This window comes from Cebus imitator, unplaced genomic scaffold, assembly GCF_001604975.1.
Source record: "Cebus imitator isolate Cc_AM_T3 unplaced genomic scaffold, Cebus_imitator-1.0 Scaffold589, whole genome shotgun sequence".
NCBI classification, from domain to species: Eukaryota; Metazoa; Chordata; class Mammalia; order Primates; family Cebidae; genus Cebus; species Cebus imitator.
The window spans coordinates 294,755-313,033 of record NW_016107904.1 but is presented as its reverse complement, the minus strand read 5'-3'; the positions used below and the strand labels follow the sequence as shown (position 1 = coordinate 313,033).

General features: G+C 41.6%; 1 protein-coding gene across 5 annotated transcripts in view; it reads left to right on the top strand.

Annotated features, from left to right (window-relative positions):
- PCYT1B (phosphate cytidylyltransferase 1, choline, beta) overlaps positions 1–18,279 on the top strand; it is a 101,843-nt gene that overhangs the window by 42,680 nt on the left and 40,884 nt on the right. For 3 of the 5 annotated variants that reach the window (XM_017516463.2, XM_017516462.1, XM_017516461.2), the window contains 2 exons: positions 7,945–8,044; positions 16,485–16,601. In XM_017516463.2, the coding sequence (XP_017371952.1) occupies positions 7,945–8,044; positions 16,485–16,601 (217 nt within the window). Of the gene's footprint in view, positions 1–7,250; positions 7,469–7,944; positions 8,045–16,484; positions 16,602–18,279 lie in introns of those variants that run through there. The other 2 variants (XM_017516464.2, XM_037734220.1) reach the window with 2 other exon arrangements.

The following is an 18,279-nucleotide window of genomic DNA, read 5'->3' as shown; positions in this document are numbered from 1 at the left end:
AGAAAGTTACAAAGATCAAAAATGGGCATAGAAGTATAAAAGGGGGGCCTGGCGCAGTGGCTTACGCCTGCAATCCCAGCACTTTGGGAGACTGAGGCAGGCGGATCACCTGAGGTCAGGAGTTCAAGACCAGCCTGGTTACATGGTGAAACCCGTTTCTACTAAAAACATAAAAAACAGCTGGACGTGGTGGCAGGCACCTTTAATCCCAGCTACTTGGGAGGCTGCAATAGGAAAATCGCTTGAACCTGGGAGGCGAAAGTTGCAGTGAGCCAAGATCGTGCCACTGCACTTCAGCCTGAGCGGCAACAAAGAGCGAAACTCCATCTCAAACAAAAAAGAAAGTAATTTAAAAAATGTTTAAAAGCACAAATGAGTTTTAAATATTCCATATACCTGGGAAGCATATCATTTAACAGTTAATTTTTGGATAATGGTTTTTATTTTTCAAAATACTCTTTTCTTAATAGAGACCTCGCTCCCCCACCCCTGCCACATTTGGGACACCTGAACCTTTATTAAATTTTCTGCATCTCTGAATTCAAAGGAGAGGAGATATTTCTTTAATTTTTTTTTTGCATTATGAACATCGCATGAATGCATTCTCATTTTAAAAATAAAACAAAATGACAGACATTTATGAAATAAACAATGAAATCCCTTCATCTCTTCTCCGAGAATATTATCTTCTTCCCAAGAGTAACCCCAATTAACAATTCGATGTGTATCATTCCAGGCCAGTGCTGCCTAGTAGAACTTTCTGTGATGATAGAAATGTTCTATAATCTGCACTGCCCAATATAGTACCCAGTAGTCACATGGGTTATTGAGCACCTGAAATGTGGCTAATGTGAACGACAAACTGCTTTTAATTTTATTCAAGTTTAATTAATTATAATTTGAATTTAAATAGCCACATGTGACTAATGGCTACCATATTAGCACAGTTCTAAATTTTTTCTTTTTTTTTTTTCTTTTTTGAGACAGAGTTTCACTCTTGTCACCCAGGCTGGAGTGCAGTGGTGCGATTTCGTCTCACTGCAACCTCTGCCTCCTGGGTTCAAGTGATTCTCCTTCCTCAGCCTCCTGAGTAGCTGGGATTACAGGCGCCACCAGACCAGGCTAATTTTTGTATTTTTAGTAGAGATGGGTTTTCACCATGTTGGCCAGGCTGGTCTTGAACTACTGACCTTAGGCGATCCACGCACCTCGGCCTCCCAAAGTGCTGGGATTACAGGCATGAGCCACCTTGCCTGGCCCTAAACTATTTCTACACAATTACCTCTCTCTCTTTTATTTCTTTCTCTCTTTTTACTAAAAGTGATATCATACTAGATAGCATGTATACATACATATTAAACATACTGCTTTGTGACTTGCTTTTTGCATTCAACAAAATGTCCTAGATATCATTCCCTGTCAGTACATATGTTAGATATCATTCCCTGTTAGTACATATTAAACTGTCTTGCTGTTTTCAATGGTGCCTGTTACTTATAACATATACTAAATGAAAAATGGATATTTATTGGTGGTGAACCACACCCTGGGCCTCTTTTTTCTTCTCTTCAGTGATATTTATTGTTGAAGACTTTGCACCAGCTGCGTGATTTAAGAGTCTACATAATCAGTTACAGAGTCTAAGAATCCAGTGATTTGTGTGTGTTGGGCTCATAGTCAATTATATTATCTGTTTTTTTTCTGTCCTCTGTCTTCAGAAGACCAAGATATTCTGATTCCACAATAAATAAGGCTTTAAAAATGTGTTCAGAAACCAGTAAATATAAACCTAACAGTATGAGGCTGCTGGATGACATTTTGTGATGTCTTTTTGTAATTCTGAATTTTTGGTTCTTTTTTTTTTTTTTGAGATGGAGTCTTGCTCTGTTGCCCAGGCTGGAGTGCAGTGGCACCATCTCGGCTCACTGCAACCTCTGCCTCCCAGGTTCAATTCTCCTGCTTCAGCCTTCTGAGTAGCTGGGACTACAGGTGCCCACCACTACACCCAGCTAATGTTTGTATTTTTAGTAGAGACGGGGTTTCACTGTGTTGGCCCGACCTCGAACTCCTGACCTTGTGATATGCCTGCCTTAGCCTCCCAAATTGCTGGGATTACAGGCGTGAGCTACCATGCCTGGCCTCTGAATTTGTGGTTCTAAAGCTGTTGAGTTTCATGGGAAAAGGTCTACCTCGAAGTAGATTCTTTCTGAAGTCCTGTTCTTATCTTTTTTTACATATCCTGATTAAAATATTCTGTCTTTGTAAAAGTTTTTTCTACTAGAGACATTTCTTGAGATGGTTCTAACTGTAGTAACTCTGGGTAATTCACTTTTCAATTGATTTCTGTGCTTCTAACATACCTCATCAGCATTTTCTAGCTAATGTTTGAGCCTGACAAACTGTTATAGATACTGTATAAACCAAGGCTCCGTCAAGACACAGATGGCTCAGTCTAAAGGTGAAATTTAAAGAGTTTAATAAAGGGAGTAGTTAGAAAGGTATGGGCAGGGTTTAAGGAAACCTCAAGGAATAGTATAGCATCCTTGGCCTAGAAACAATGGAGGGTTGCCATCCTCCAGGCTAGAAGGGACAAGGGGTGAGTGTGGTTACCACAACCTCACACAGACAGCTCTATAAAGAGGGCCCCCTCAGACAGAACCAACACACTGCTTCCTAGCAGAGAGGAAGCCAGGAAGACAGATATCCTGAGCTCACTCTTGTCCTGCCCTTCACTGTTTCCCATGCTTCCCAACCCAACTGGAAGCAGGAGGCAGAGATCTCATTGGTGTAGTCCACTGGGGAAGCCATACAGAAAAAAGTAGAGGAAAAGCATAGAGAAGGGTAGAAAGAGAGTGGATTCTGGAGAGGCAAAAGGGAAGATATTTGCAACCCACACATTCTTTTAGTTAATCCTCACAACAGCTTATCCTCCTTTTTGACAGGTTAAGAACCAGCAATTTTCTAAAAATCAAATGTAAAAATAGGAAAGGGATATTAAATAATGGAGGTGGGATTTGAACTCAGGCCTGTCTGACTGGATTGCCCCACTGGAGTTAAGAATAGCTTAGCTTAAACAAGCAATGCGGGTGTTGGCCTATCACCACCAGCAGTACTGTGCTAAGTTCTGATTGGTTGATTAGCTTGTTGTCTGATCAGTTGTCAGTGATGTATATTGCATAAGTGCAGGTTCTAGCAACCATTTTTTTGCACTTAAGTAATATTTGCATTGTCCATTGTCCAGTACCTAAAAGCCTTTGTTTTAAGTAAATATTTGACAATGTCCAACTGAAGAGATTCTATACATGAAATGCCCAACATATAATGTCTACTCCTTTAAAAGCCTGATGAAATGTGGCTTTGGCATGATTCTATGGTATAGTTTAGTTTATATAACCAGAACTTGTGTGACAAATAGGTAACAGACTCACCTTGTAATGACTAAGTATTCTGAAATCTTTAATTAGGTAGAAAGAAGTTTTATTGCAACCTAGCTCCAAGTGTGTGGTCTGGCAAGGCCCTTTGCATATGTGAGGTCCAGGGCACTGGGCCATGGCTTCTTAACCCTTTATGATTCTTGCCGTCTTCTGCTAAACATAAAAATCTCATGTGCCAACCGAACCCCACATTTGGAATAGGCCTCTCAGGAGGGGCATAGTCTATCTTCTGATGATCTTCACCAGTTCAGAAGCTTAGTTTCTATGCTTTACATGCTCAAAAGAGTAATGTTGTTCCCCAAATATGAAATTATTTAAAACTGAACATGCCTTTTCAAACTAATACCTTCTCCCATCCTAAAAGGGTCATTCTTCACTTTGGAAGATTGCTACCGCAAAGCCAATTCTATTCCTAACTTTCTTAACTCTCTCCTCCATTTCTCTACCCTCCAAACACCTAGCATCATATTAAGCATATGTCATGTGCTTAATAAACACTACAAAATGTGATCTGGCTGATTTAAAGTCTAACCTGAGGCTTGCGAATAACGACAAGAAAGTCGTTTGACCTGCTTCACTAAGTCTGGGCAAAAATATGGTTACACACTTTTATTTCTTCAGTTAGTTTTTCGAGTCCCCCGACTTCTCTATCAGAAAATCATGTATCTCCTTTTTGAGGTTTCTCCATCCCTATTGCCTAAAAGTCCTAAGGGTTTCCTTAGCTCACAGGGAGCCAAAAAGGTAACTGAGTTTGAGGGATCTACCACTGCTGTTGCTTCTTGCTGTCACTTGGTGTCACCTTGAAGACAGGTGCAATGCAGTTCAGTGAAGATAATATCCACCTCACAGAGTTGTAGAAATTAAGTGAGCAAATACATTTAAAGTGGTTAGCATATCGATGGATACATGGCACTAAGCAGGTACTCAAAGATTTAGCTCTTATGTTATGTTTTCTGTAGGGTCTAGACCAGAGGATCCCTGAAAGACTCTCAGCTTTGCAAATGGTGAAGTTAGCTCAGTCCCTGCCCCTCCCAGAAGCCTCTATCTTACTCACATTGTCCTGAAGTTGATCTGCCTCTAGTATATGGAAGAGGCAGAATCTAAGGAACAGAGAAGTTTTTATAAAGCAAATGATTTGTTCTGGCTCAGAGAAGGAGTTTTTTTTTATTATTATTATTGTAATCTGAGGTTTTTGGACTGAAAATATATTGTCTCAGGTCACAGGGCTGGTTGGTAGTAGCTGGGCCTTAACTAAAGTCTTCCTTAATGTAGAGCTTGATCAACTCAAGAAGTATCCTGCTGTGCTTTAGAAAGCAATGCTCTGAAGAGCAAGGCTGTGGCTCATTTATTTTTACGTAATTCCTATTCTGAGCACATTACATTGTACATAACAAGAAATAGCCCTTCTCCATATCAACTGCTGTTAAAGATAGTCACGTGTGCACACGTGCAAACCCAAGCACATTCACACACTTAGGAATCCTCTCTGCCTTCCATCTCTTTGGTTCTCCTCCTTCCCTACTTCTAGGTCATAATAATTAAGAACAAAATGCACAGTGCATAGAAACCTTTTCTTCCCCTTTGAGTAACTATTGTTGCTTTACAACTTTCCCTATCTCTGTTTTAATTACCAGATTTCACACCCTCAGGAATACACTGTTCTTAGAAAATGGCAACACCTTATTTCCTCTTTAACAAACTTTGTGACTAGCACATAAAAGATCTCCAAATAGTAATTTATTTTAGGTCATGTGAAAAAGGTTCATTGCCCATATATATTAAAAAGTAATGAATAATTAATATAAGCTAATTATGCTTGCCAATCCATTTACCCATTTGGATTGTGTGCTAGAAGTCCATTCATAAGTCAATTTGTGGCCGGGCATGGTGGTGTGTGCCTGTAGTCCCAGCTACTTGGGAGGCTGAGGCAGGAGAATTGCTTGAACCCAGAAGATGGAGGTTGCAGTGAGCCGAGATCGCACCATTGGCCTCCAACCTGGGAAACAGAGTGAGACTCTGTCTCAAAAAAATAAATAAATAAAAAATAAAAATAAGTCAACTTGGGTAACTATATTATCTATGTTAACTATAGATAATAGTTAAATAACTATATTATCTATTATTATTAGATAACTATATTATCCATTCTATGGGAAACTATATTATCCATTATTATTCATATTATGTATAATAGTGATAATAATAACAGTAATAACAGCTATAGTTTATTGAGTACCAGGGATGTTACACATATTATCTCTGCTTTTCACAACAGCCTTGTAAGACGAATAGCCCATTTTACAGATGAAACTGAGGTTCAAATAAGTTAAGGAACTTGCTTTTAAGCACACAAAGTCAAAAGTATTTCTTGCCTGAAGTATAGCTTCTCCTGAAGTGGTAGTGGTAGGCCACTCATGACTTTCCTTACTACATCTGTTGGGCCCCAGGGTGGGTGCCTGACCCAATGCCAACCAATCCTGGTTATGGCCTGATTTGAAAAGATGAACTTGGTCAATAAGATTCTCCCTTAGGAATTTGAATTGGGAAACATGGAAAGAGGCAATAAGTTGGTAGAAGCAGGAGCTAGGGCTGAAGGGCACAATGGAAAGTTGTTAAAGGAGTGTTGTAAAGGGAGACTGAGGAGGCCATGATGGGCTGGCCATAGCAGAGCTGAAGCTGTGGAGCAGTGGAAGGCAGGCAGTGGCTTTAATGTCATGGAAGGAAATACAGTCAATGAGGGTGGGAAAGAAAGGATCACGTGTACAGAGCAGCCAAGTTGGTGCAGAGCACTCTGACACTCTGGGGCCATGTTCTGCCCCTTTCTTCCTTTTCCACAGTTTCTGTTCCAGGGTAGTCTTAAAAGAAATCCTCCATCCTTTGAGCTAATGTTAGTGAATGTCAGTTCCTTTCAACCAGAAGAGCCAAATTCAAATACATGGCCAGTAAGTGCTGGAGAGGGGATCTGAACCCCGGTTTTGTGGCTACAGAGTTTCTGTTCTTGTCACTGCGCCTCTTTGCCACATTACAAATGCCTCTGTGGTTTATCATAGCCTACAAGGTCACCATAATGTATCTGAAAAAGAACCAATAGTGAACCCAAGTTTCCTAAATCCTTGTCCCAAGTCTTGGTTTGCTTCCAAAGCCCTGAAGGAGAAAGTGAGGGCTAAGAAAATCTCATAACTGGGAGGTCTCCAGACAACATCGAGCTCCTAGGGTGGAAGGGACTGCAATGAGGAGAGGGAAGGGGATGGAGAGGGCTCGGTTCTCGTCAGTGCAGAGAATGGGGGCTCCCCAAGGGCAGAGATTATTGGTCTTATCCCTGCTTCTATCCCCAGATTCCAACATAGTGCCTGCAACATATTTGAATGAGTGAGCGAATGGATAAATAAATGGCAGAAGTGAGTCACAGCCCCTGTCCAAATGTATGGATCATTCTTCAGTCTAGTGTCCCTAAGTTAAGAAACACATCTTAAACTGTCTCCATCTCTAAGAAACAATTCATGTAGCGCTGTGAATAACGTTTACAGTGACTAATCAACTTAAGCTCTAACAATCACAAAGATGAAGTATTGGTGACTGTATTCATGGCACAGTTCAAAGACTACAAATGGGCAACTCTGGATTACATTTGCCTTGTTTACAAAAACACCACTTGCTTTGTCTTCATCTATCTGAAGAGAGTGACGTTTTCATTTTAAGAGGCTGACTAAAAAATGCAAGGCCACTTCCTGGGCAGGTTTCCAAGTGACTACATCTTTCTCACAGCATTCCCCAGAGCCTCAGCCCAAGCTGCCTGGGGCGGGGCCTCTAGCCGCTGGTCTCTGTTGAAGCTACCACAGGAGAAGTCATCTGCAGCCTGCCCGAATTGCTGTGCTTTTAGACCTTCCAAAGGCACAGATAACAGCTTTGGCCTTTGCATCGAAAGAGACATCAGAGTTTGTCATTGGCCAAGCTGGTGTGTGTGTGAAATATAGGCGATGTCACGCCACACTTCTGAGTATGGCATTCTTTCCAGCCGAGTCTCCTGGGTGTGGGTGAGTGTAAATGTTTGAAGACTGCCCTCGTTGGTTGTGAAATGTTTGAAGCTGGGTGTTGTGACTTTCCAAGGGCATGACTTGGCATATTTCTTAACCCTAATGAGCCTCAGTTTCCTTTTGTGAAGTAGAGATAGTATTATCCTATACTCTAGAAGTACAGAAGTATCTATTCATCACAGGGGGCTGTGAAGCCTAAAAGAGATAACACCAGAGTATCTCATCTGGTACCTGGCATAGCATAGACACTGAAGAGCTTTTATTATTTCTGAAGCATCAGTAGAAAACAAACAAAAAGGTTTCAGTGATGATGCCCTATTTTTATTTCTAATAGTACAGTATTTCTCTGAAAGACTCAGTGGATATATTTGACTTCTTAATCATACCTGTGTAGCCAACAGAAACAAAACTTCAGAGGAAGTTAGTGCCAAAGGAAGTTTGTTAGACTGTATTCCCTTTCTTTTTCTCCCTTCTAGACCCTGACGGCACCTGCTCCATTTGCTGATGAAACCAACTGCCAGTGCCAAGCACCCCATGAAAAACTGACCATTGCTCAGGCCCGCTTAGGAACACCAGGTGAGGCTGTACTCCTTTTTCTCAAATGGGCCCTGGCTTGACATTTAAAGTATCAGAAACGGGCTGGGCACAGTGGCTCACGCCTGTAATCCCAGCACTTTGGGAGGCTGAGGTGGGCGGATCACCTTGAGGTCAGGAGTTTGAGACCAGCCTGGCCAACATGGGGAAACCCCATCTCTACTAAAATACAAAAATTAGCCAGGCATGGTGGGGCATGCCTGTAGTACCAGCTACTCACTTTGGGAGGCTGAGGTGGGAGGACTGCTTGAACCCAGGAGATTAGAGGTTGCAGTAAGCCAAGATTGTGCCACTGCATTCCAACCTGGGTGACAGAGCAAGGCTCCGTTTAAAAAAAAAAAAGTATCAGAAAGGCCCAACATTATTTGTACAGCACTTGCTTTCAATCAGAGAGTTGACTTTAGAGGTTATAACACAGTGAAGGAAGGGTAAACACTAGTAGTGATAAACCACACCAACCACAGGAGCCAAGAAAAAAAAAGATGCATCCAAATACGGGGAGTTTGAGCCTCAGCTTTGTCACCTGTTAGTTCTACAACCTTGGGCAAGTCACTAGAAAGATCTGAATCTGTTTCCTCAAAACAGGGACAACAATACCTACCTCAAAATTTCTGTGATAACTAGACTCTTTGAAAGTACCCAAGCATTTTTAAAACCATGAAGGCATATACAAACCTAGGCTAGTATAATTATTAACATTAAAAGCCTGCATTTTTTAAAAAGTTTCAAATATGCTTTAAAAAGAGTGGGTTGTGCTATAGAAGTTTGTTCATTCATCCCTAAAGCATTATGCCAAAAGATGGATAGGGAAGATATTTAGAAAGAATTATAAGGTACCATCTCTGTTTTTCAAGAATTTTCATGATAAAGAGATGAGACAACTAGATGTGAAATAAAAAACACTAGTAACATGCGTGCACGTGCTTAGGGGTTAAATCCTGCAAACAGATGATAATTGATTCTTAGAGAATGGCAGACTCATTTTGCCTGAGTGGTCAGGCAAGACTTCCAGGAGAGAGCAGAACAGACCTTTTAGGAGAAGCGAGATTTGGACTGTGGGGGCAGAAAATGTAAAGGTATTGCAGGCAGGTGGAAGAGGAATAATGAAGACACAGAGAAATTGCTTCAAGAGTAGTAAGCAATTTACCTGTTTGCGGCACTGTCTTGAGTGTGCCCTCAAAAAAGACAAAACAGCAGAATTTGGTATCTGATAATGCTCTTCAAAATTATAGTTTTTTGTTTCCTTTTTTGTTTTTGTATTTTTAGTAGAGCTGGTTTCGACACGTTGGGCAGGCTGGTCTTGAACTCCTGACCTCAAGTGATCCACCCATCTCAGCCTCCCAAAGTACTGGGGTTACAGGCGTGAGCCACTGTGCCTGGCCTAGATTATAGTTATAACTGGACTCTCTTACCATCTCCTACACTAGCCATATTTTGTGACACAATAAAATTGCCTACAATATGTTTTACAAGTTTAGAATTGCCCAAACAGGGGCTGGGGTACACATTCTAGAGGAGGTAATGACAAACCCAGCCCATAGCTGTCAGCTTTTTGACCTTGTTTGTGGGGTCAGAGGGGTGACGAAACCTCAAGAGAAAGAACAGAAAAAAGCAAAAAAGCCATCAGAATTGGCACCTTTGGTCTTAGTTAGTCCAGCTGTGAAGCTATGAACATACATGGTGTTGTATGTATTCCGATACATAGAGAATCATTTTTCTGTCTTGACAGAAAGGAAAAGTCCAGAAGATTGTTTCATAGGTTCCTCTTCATTAAAACTGCCTTCTTTTCTTTTCTTTTTCTTTTTTTGAGACAGGTTCTCACTCTGTCACCCAGGCTAGAGTGCAGTGGTGTAATCACAGCTCACTGCAGTCTTAACCTCCCAGGCTCAAGCGATCCTCCCACTTCAGCCTCCCAAGTAGCTTAGATCACAGGCATGTGCCACCATGTCTGGCTATTTTTTGTATTTTTTGTAGAGATGGAGTTTTTCTATGTTGCCCAGGCTGGTCTTGAACTCCTGGACTTGAGCCATCTACCCACCTTGGCCTCCCAAAGTACTGGGATTATAGGCATGAGCCGCTGTGCCTGGCCCTAAACTGACATTTTTCTTAAAGGGAAACTTGTTTCTGATTTTCTGTTTTACTTTTCTGAAAGGAAGTTTGTATTATCTGTTTCCACAGTATGTAGAATTTCCCTGACTACATTTTTCAAGAGCTGCCTTAATGAATCTGCCTTATTCGTGTACCATCTGTGATGTAGTTTACTTAATAATTTTTCTTTACATATACTCACTGTTCTAAAACGTTAATGTATTTAAAAAAGCAAACTTCAATCACTATTATTTACAGAAAATAGTATAATTAGCTAGTATCACTGGCTAGTGATAAGTAGAAGATAACTACAAAGTTTATATGAAACTATGTAAATTGTATAAAATAAGTAACCATAAGATTTTAAAAGGTAAACTTGTGCCACCTTTTTCGAACATCAATTGTACAAAAAACAGTACTAGTTCCCATAATTGCTGGGTGTTTAATAATAGTTTCTGTTTTGTTTTAAAGACTAGAATTCATAGCAGCATGTAGTTTCCTAGCAGGTACTAACAAGGTAGAAGAAAGAGTGGTGAGTTTGATTTGCACTCAGACATCATCGTAAATTGGTTGTATGACATTGGGTAAGCTGCTTTCACCTGGCTACCTCATAGTGTTGATGCAAAGATTATGTGAAACATATGTGCTGTGTGAATTGTATGTATTTCTAAGATACTGTTTAAATGCCTTAAAATAGCCATAATCCAAGCCTTGTTAATAGCCATAATCAAAGATGATCAATCACCCTTATTTGCTTGTATCTGAAGCAAATACCAAGATATGCCTAACATACCCCACAATAGTCTGAATTTAAACTTAACGTGGTTGGTGATTGCCTCCTGTTTGGCTATATGGTAGGTGTGTGTTTAATGTTTTAATCAACTGCCAAACTGCTTTCCAAAGCGCTCGTACCACTTTTAATTCCTATCTGTAGTATCTGAGTGTCCCAGTTGCTCTGCGTTCTCACCATCGCTTGGTATGCTCAATTAAAAAACTTTCTTTTTTAGCCATTCTAGTGTGTGTGAAGTGTTATCTCATTGTGGTTTTCATTTGTATTTCCCTAATGACTAATGTTATCGAGGATCTTCTTGTGTTTATTTACCATCTTTGCATTTATTTTCTTTGGTGAAATGTCTGTTCAATATTTTTGCTTTATTTAACTGGGTGGTGGGTTGTTCATCTTACTGAGTTTTGAGAGTTCTTTATATATTCTAGATACAAGTCCTATATTTCGCAAATATTTTCTCCCAGTCTATGACTCACCTTTTCATTTTTGTAAAAATGTCTTTTGAAGAGCAAACGTCATGAGTCTCACAGGCTGCATTCAAGGTGTCACCCCAGGATCAGTTCTCATCTGGAGGTTGACTGGTGTTAGATCTGCTTCCAAGCTCACTCAGGTTGTTACCAGAAGTTATTTCCTTGTGACTGTAAGAGCAAGGGACCAGCTTCTTACCAGTTGTCAGCCAGAGGCCACTCTCAGCTCCTAGAGGCCACCTGCGGATCCTTACCATGTGGCTTTCTCCATAGGCCCTTTCACAGCATGGCAGCTTGCTTCTTCAAAGCCATCAGTGGAGAAAGAGAGTGAGTCTGCTAGCAAGATGGAGTCTTTTTCTTTTCTTTTTCTTTTTTTTTTTTGAGATGAAGTTTCACTCTTGTTGCCCAGGCTGGAGTGTAGTGGCACAATCTTGCCTCACTGCAACCTCCACCTCCCGGGTTCAAGCGATTCTCCTGCCTCAGCCTCCCGAGTAGCTGGGATTACAGGCACGTGCCACCACACCTGGCTAATTTTTTTGGTGTGTTTTTAGTAGACATGGGGTTTTACCATGTTGCTCAGGCTGGTCTGGAACTCCTGACCTGTGATCTGCCCACCTCGGTCTCCCAAAGTGCTGGGATTACAGGCGTAAGCTACCGTGCCTGGCCTATACTCTTTTTAAAAAAAGCTTTATTATAGAGTATTTCAAACACCCACAGAAGTAGAACAATATAATGAACCTTCCTGTGCCTGTCACTCATACCTAACAACCACCAACCCATGGCCAGTCTTGCACCATGCACACCTCCGTCTATTCCATCCTCTTGAATGGTTTGAAACGAAATCCCACACTTTGTAGCATTCTGTATATATGTCTGAGTAATAAGAACTCTGGTTTTTAAAAACATAACCACTGTATCACGATCTTACCTAAAAAAAATTAGCAGTAATTCTTTGATATCACCAGATATCCAGTGTTCCAATTTCTAATTATTTTATGTTATCATTTGTATATAGCTTGTTTGAACCCAATCCAAATAATGTCCATACTTTACAGTAGGCTGATAATGTCTTTTAAATCTCTTTCAATCTGCAGATCCCCCTTTGATTTCTCTTTCTCTCTCTCTCTTTTTTGCCTTGAAGTTTATTTGTTGAAGAGACGAAAGATCAGGGTGGCTTTTTGGTGGGGGAGGGGAGTCCTGGAGAGTTTCCCAAAGAATGGAAATTGCTGACACACCACGGTTTTTAAAAGTGAACTTATTGCAAAATCAACTTTGTAAATACTCTTCAGATTTACCAAATGGCCTTTTTCTCAGTAATTACATCTTCTTTCTTTACTTTTCTTTCCTCCCTGCTTCCTGAATTCATTTATCTTGATCACCTCTGAATAAATAACAAAAAGTTTTACAAAACTGCCATCTGCTTTCCCCTGGGGTTTATATCTTACAACAAATTTTACTCAATTGAATTCAAATTGAATAAGAACATTGAAAGCAAGGCTCCCTCATTAGACAGTTTGTTATTTCAAAGCATTTTCTATTTACTGTGCCTTATTTAGAATACAGTATAATCCTATGAAGGCAATTCTGTTTGTTCAAAATTGTGTATAATTGGAAATAATTGCAATTCCCAATCTGACATAAAGTCTCTCAACTTTTTTTATTAGAGAAATTTAATTTATTAGAAACATTGTACCATCTGAGTCTATTAATGTAACATTTCTTTATGTTCCAAATTAATGAGGTTGCATTGCATCAAGAAATAATCACAATTTTCAATGTAAGTCTTAAAGATCATTCAACAGAAATCGGCATTGATTTCTGTCTTTTTAAAAAATTTATTTTATAACATCAACGTAATACATGCATATATATATGTTTATATATATATATATATACACACACACATATATATATATGTATTTTTGAGACAGGGTTTATCTCTGCCACCCAGGCTAGAGTACAGTGGCGCGATCTCGGCTCACTGCAACCTCCGCCTCTCGGGTTCAAGCTATTCTACTGCCTCAGCCTTCTGAGTAGCTGAGATTACAGGTGCCTCCACCACACCTGGCTAATTTATGTGTTTTTAGTAGAAACGGGGTTTCACTATGTTGGCCAGGCTGGTCTGGAACTCCTACCCTCAAGTGATCTGCCTGCCTCAGCCTCCCAAAGTGCAAGGATTACAGCCTTGAGCCACCACGCCCGGCTATTTCTGAAAGTCAGTAGTACCCTTAGCTTATATATTAAAAAAAAAAAACTAGCCGTCCCTTTCCCTGCCTTCTTCATCCCTGATTCTTATTCCCTGTGGGCACTCAACACTTGACAATCAACTTTCCAAAATGTTGCTGACTTTCTTATCCATTGTCATTGCTTTTCTTGTTTTCTCCGCCCTTGGGGGGTTATATCTTTTTTTTTTTTTGAGACGGAGTTTCACTCATGTTACCCAGGCTGGAGTGCAATGGCGCGATCTCGGCTCACCGCAACCTCCACCTCCTGGGTTCAGGCAATTCTCCTGCCTCAGCCTCCTGAGTAGCTGGGATTACAGGCACGCGCCACCATGCCCAGCTGATTTTTTGTATTTTTAGTAGAGATGGGGTTTCACCATGTTGACCAGGATGGTCTGGATCTCTTGACCTCGTGATCCACCCGCCTCAGTCTCCCAAAGTGCTGGGATTACAGGCTTGAGCCACCACGCCTGGCGGGGGGTTATATCTTTTTAACTTAACTTTTAACTTTATCTTTTAACTCTTAGTTCTTTAACTTTTAACTCTTAGTAATTGTGGTGGTGTTTCTAGGAGGAAGTAGAGATAATGTGTGTGTTCAGTTAACCATATTTAACTGATAGTCCTTGTACTTCTTTTTAAAGAACACTATTAGCTCAGCCTATAATCCCAGCACTTTGGGAGGCCAAGGTGGGTGGATCACGAAGTCAGGAGTTTGGGACCAGCCTGGCCACCATGGCGAAATCCTGTTTTTACCAAAAATACAAAAATTAGCCGGGTGTGGGGGTGGGCGCCAGTAATCCTAGCTACTGGAGAGGCTGAGGCAGGAGAATTGCTTGAACCTGGGAGGTGGAGGATTCAGTGAGCCCAGATCGCGCCACTGCACTCTAGCCTGGGTGACACAGCAAGACTCTGTCTCAATAAATAAATAAATAAATAAAAATAGAACACTATTATGGCCACTTATGTCTCTTTCCTTCTCACTGCAAGAATAAAATGTCTCTATGTTGTTTGTAGCTATGGAGAAAAGGTGATAAGGGTGCTTAAAATGAGAGCATTTTGATATGAGAAACGACTTCTTTCTCCTCTCATCCATTTTTGGATCCTCTTCTTGGATTTTCTAGTTCCTTTATGGAGAGTCTAGAAAGGTGTCAAGATTGGCAAAGTATATAGAATTTTCTATATAAATGTAGCAGGGATCTTCCAGACTATCAGGATGGGGGTATAACAGAGCTGCAACCAGCTGGGCGCGGTGGCTCCCGCCTGTAATCCTAGCACTTTGGGAGGCCGAGGCGGGTGGACTGCCTGAGCTCGGGAGTTCACAACCAGCCTGGGGAACATGGTGAAACCCAGTCTCTACTAAAAATACAAAATTAGTAGAGTATGGCGGCTTGTGCCTGTAATCCCAGCTACTCAGGAGGCTGAGACAGGAGAATCGTTTGAGCCCAGGAGGCGGAAGTTGCAGTGCGCCGAGATCGCACCACTGCACTCCAGCCTGGGTAACAGAGCGAGACTCCATCTCAAAAAAACAATAGAGCTGCAACCTCCTTCAACCAGTTAAAAAGAATAATTTTGTGTGACTGTTTTGTCTTGTTCCTCCTTCAGAAGGCCTATTTCAAATTGATGGAACTCCATACCCAGTTTCCCTCGGTGACTTGAAGGGGATGGGTCTTTGGCCTGGCTGAGCAATAGTGTTATCCTGCTGTCTCCTGGCTCCCAGGGGTGCTGTACTGAGGTGTGTCCCTCTTCCTCTTGGAAGCACTTTTTAGAGCACTGCATGCCACTGTCTGTGTAACCTCTTCACTTCTGACCTTTCTTCCTGGGAAGGACTGTAGTGTTGGCTGCTCATCTTCAGCCCTGAGCGCCACTTCTACATGCGACATTAAACCCTGACTCTCCTCCCTTTGAGGCATGTGTCCCTCATCTCTTTATTTTTTGAGATGGAGTTTCACTCTTGTTGCCCAGGCTGGAGTGCAATGACACAATCTCAGCTCACAGCAACCTTCACCTCCCAGGTGCAAGCAATTCTCCTGCCTCAGCCTCCCAAGTAGCTGGGATTACAGGCATGCACCACCATGCCTGGCTAATTTTGTATTTTTAGTAGAGACACGATTTCTCCATGTTGGTCAGGCTGGTCTCGAACTCCTGACCTCAGGTGATCTGCCTGCCTCAGCCTCCCAAAGTGCTGGGATTACAGGCATGAGCCACTGTACCCGGCCCCTCATCTCTTATTATACCAAAGAGGTTAGGGAGAGGCCTTACAGTGGTATGCTAGTCAAGGTTTAACAGCTGATCCTCCAGCGGGAAATAAACCCTGATTTGTAGCATTTGCCAATTTCTGTTGTGTAAGTACTCTACCATGGCTGACTTCAGGCTACTGACATGACTTGGAGTTGGGAAGAAAGGTATAAGGTGGGCCATGTGAGCAGATTCTAGTACATCACTGCCTTTGGGAACAGGGACTTGGGATCTTCATTCAGGACTGCCAGACTCAAGGATGAAGTTATTTGTCTTTTCCATGGAGCTCCTCAGTTACTCCTGCCTATGTGTTCCAGCTGGACTGACTGCTGGCTCAGGCACCTAGACTCCACCCTGGGTCAAGAGAACTGCCCAGTGCTCTGTGTTTGTCTCTTCTGTTGGCTAAAAATGTGTGTTCCCTCTGTTGATCTTAATTTTGTTATGTTTTTGCTCTGCTTTGATGTCTTCAGAAGAACCTCTTTTTAGAATCAATTTCGTGCACTGATGTGAAACTGATGGTATGTAGAGATTGTGTCTTATCCAGAAAGTTTCTTATGACTGATGGACGGCAACTGGGATTCCTCATTCTACATTCTGTTAACAGTGTTTTCTTTCTCCCACAGTGGACAGGCCTGTCAGAGTATACGCCGATGGAATATTTGACCTCTTCCACTCGGGTCATGCAAGGGCCCTTATGCAAGCAAAAACACTGTTTCCCAACAGCTATTTGTTGGTAGGAGGTAAGAAGTGCATTTTTTTTTTTTTTTTTGTCTAGAAAACTCTTATAATATGCTTTCTGAAAAGGACCCCTTTCACAGTTCCATCAGAAAAATCTGACATTGTTAATGCTTCCAATTCAGCCCACACTGGCTCACTTGTTCACTGCCTGAAATTTAAAATGACGTTTGAAAAACCATAGGGAAAGTTGCATCATGGGATTGTAATACTCTGATCCTGAGAGAGAGATGGACTGATAGTACCACCAAGGGTAAATGCTTGATGTTTTCCATCAGTGCCTTTCTCCTAGTGCTTAAGGCTTGATCCAATTCATGTTTCTAAAATTTTCTAGTGGGATAAGAGAAGCAATATTATTCTGATTTCAGATCTCAAAGAACTGAAGGGAGTTAGGATGATGAAGAGCAAACAAGGTCATTATCTATTTCTTTTGTGTGACCCACAGCACTTAGGACAATGTTGTGCTAACACTAGTGGCTTGTAACAGCCCCACTTAGTTGAATTGATGGCAGTGTGTTAAAGACTTGGAGATTTATATACCCAGGTAATCTTGATTCACAACGAAGCGACCAACTTACTCACTAAGTCTGTGGAAAGAGAAAGATCGTTAGATGTGGACTGAAATTTTCCTCCACCAGGAGGTCTAACTATTTAAGTTTGGGTAAAGGGACAGTACCTGACGAGGAAGGCCTGTATAGCTTCTGGAAGGAGCATATTCATTCACAGTAATCAGGTTTTGTGGCATATAAACTAGGTACCATCAAGCCTTACACCTCTACTGGGAGAAAAAAAAAAGTACTGGTAAGAGACTACATAACTGTTTTTTAAAGCATTTTGTTACTTCTGCAATTAAAAACTACTTGTTGTTTGTTTGTTTCTTTGTTTGAGACGGAATCTCGCTTTGTCACCCAGGTTGGAATGCAGTGGTGCCATCTTGGCTTACTGCAACCTCCGCCTCCCGGGTTCAAGGCATTCTCCTGCCTCAGCCTCCTTAGTAGCTGGGATTACAGGCACGTGCCACCACACCCAGCTAATTTTTTTTTTTTTTGGTATTTTTAGTAGAGATAGGGTTTCACCATGTTGGCCAGGATGGTCTTGAACTCCTGACCTCAGGTGATCCACCCCGCCTTGGCCTCCCAAAGTGTTGGGATTATAGGCGTGAGCCACCATGCCCAGCCAAAAACCACTTGTTGGACATTTAAGAGGAGCTATTCTGCAGATTTGGTCACCAAGGGTGGTGACCACGGGACCATTCAATGAAGTTCTTTCCAGAAGGAAGAAATGGTAAAAGGCAAGGGTTACTGGGCAAGTCATACAGAGGGAACCCAAAACAGGCAGGGAACCCAGCCCTTGCTCACTTCCGTTTAGCCTGAAAACCATTTATTGAGAGAACACTACCACCTGGAGTCTTCTCCTAGGCTACTGGGGCCCTGGAGGGACCGCTGCAGTGTTTCAGCTTCAGCCATTTGGGTAGCCTAAGTTTAGAGGTGCTTAGGTCACAGTTAACAGGAACACTAGCTGGTGGCCCTGGGCTATCACATCAAAGGTAAGATCAAAGGAAATGTGCAGCTTTCAGCATATTCTTGTAAATTGGAGAAGGCAGACAGTTAATAGCAGCAGCTCTCTAGGTCATTAGGCAACTATGATTTCAGTGATTCACTGAATGATTTCTTCATCTAACAA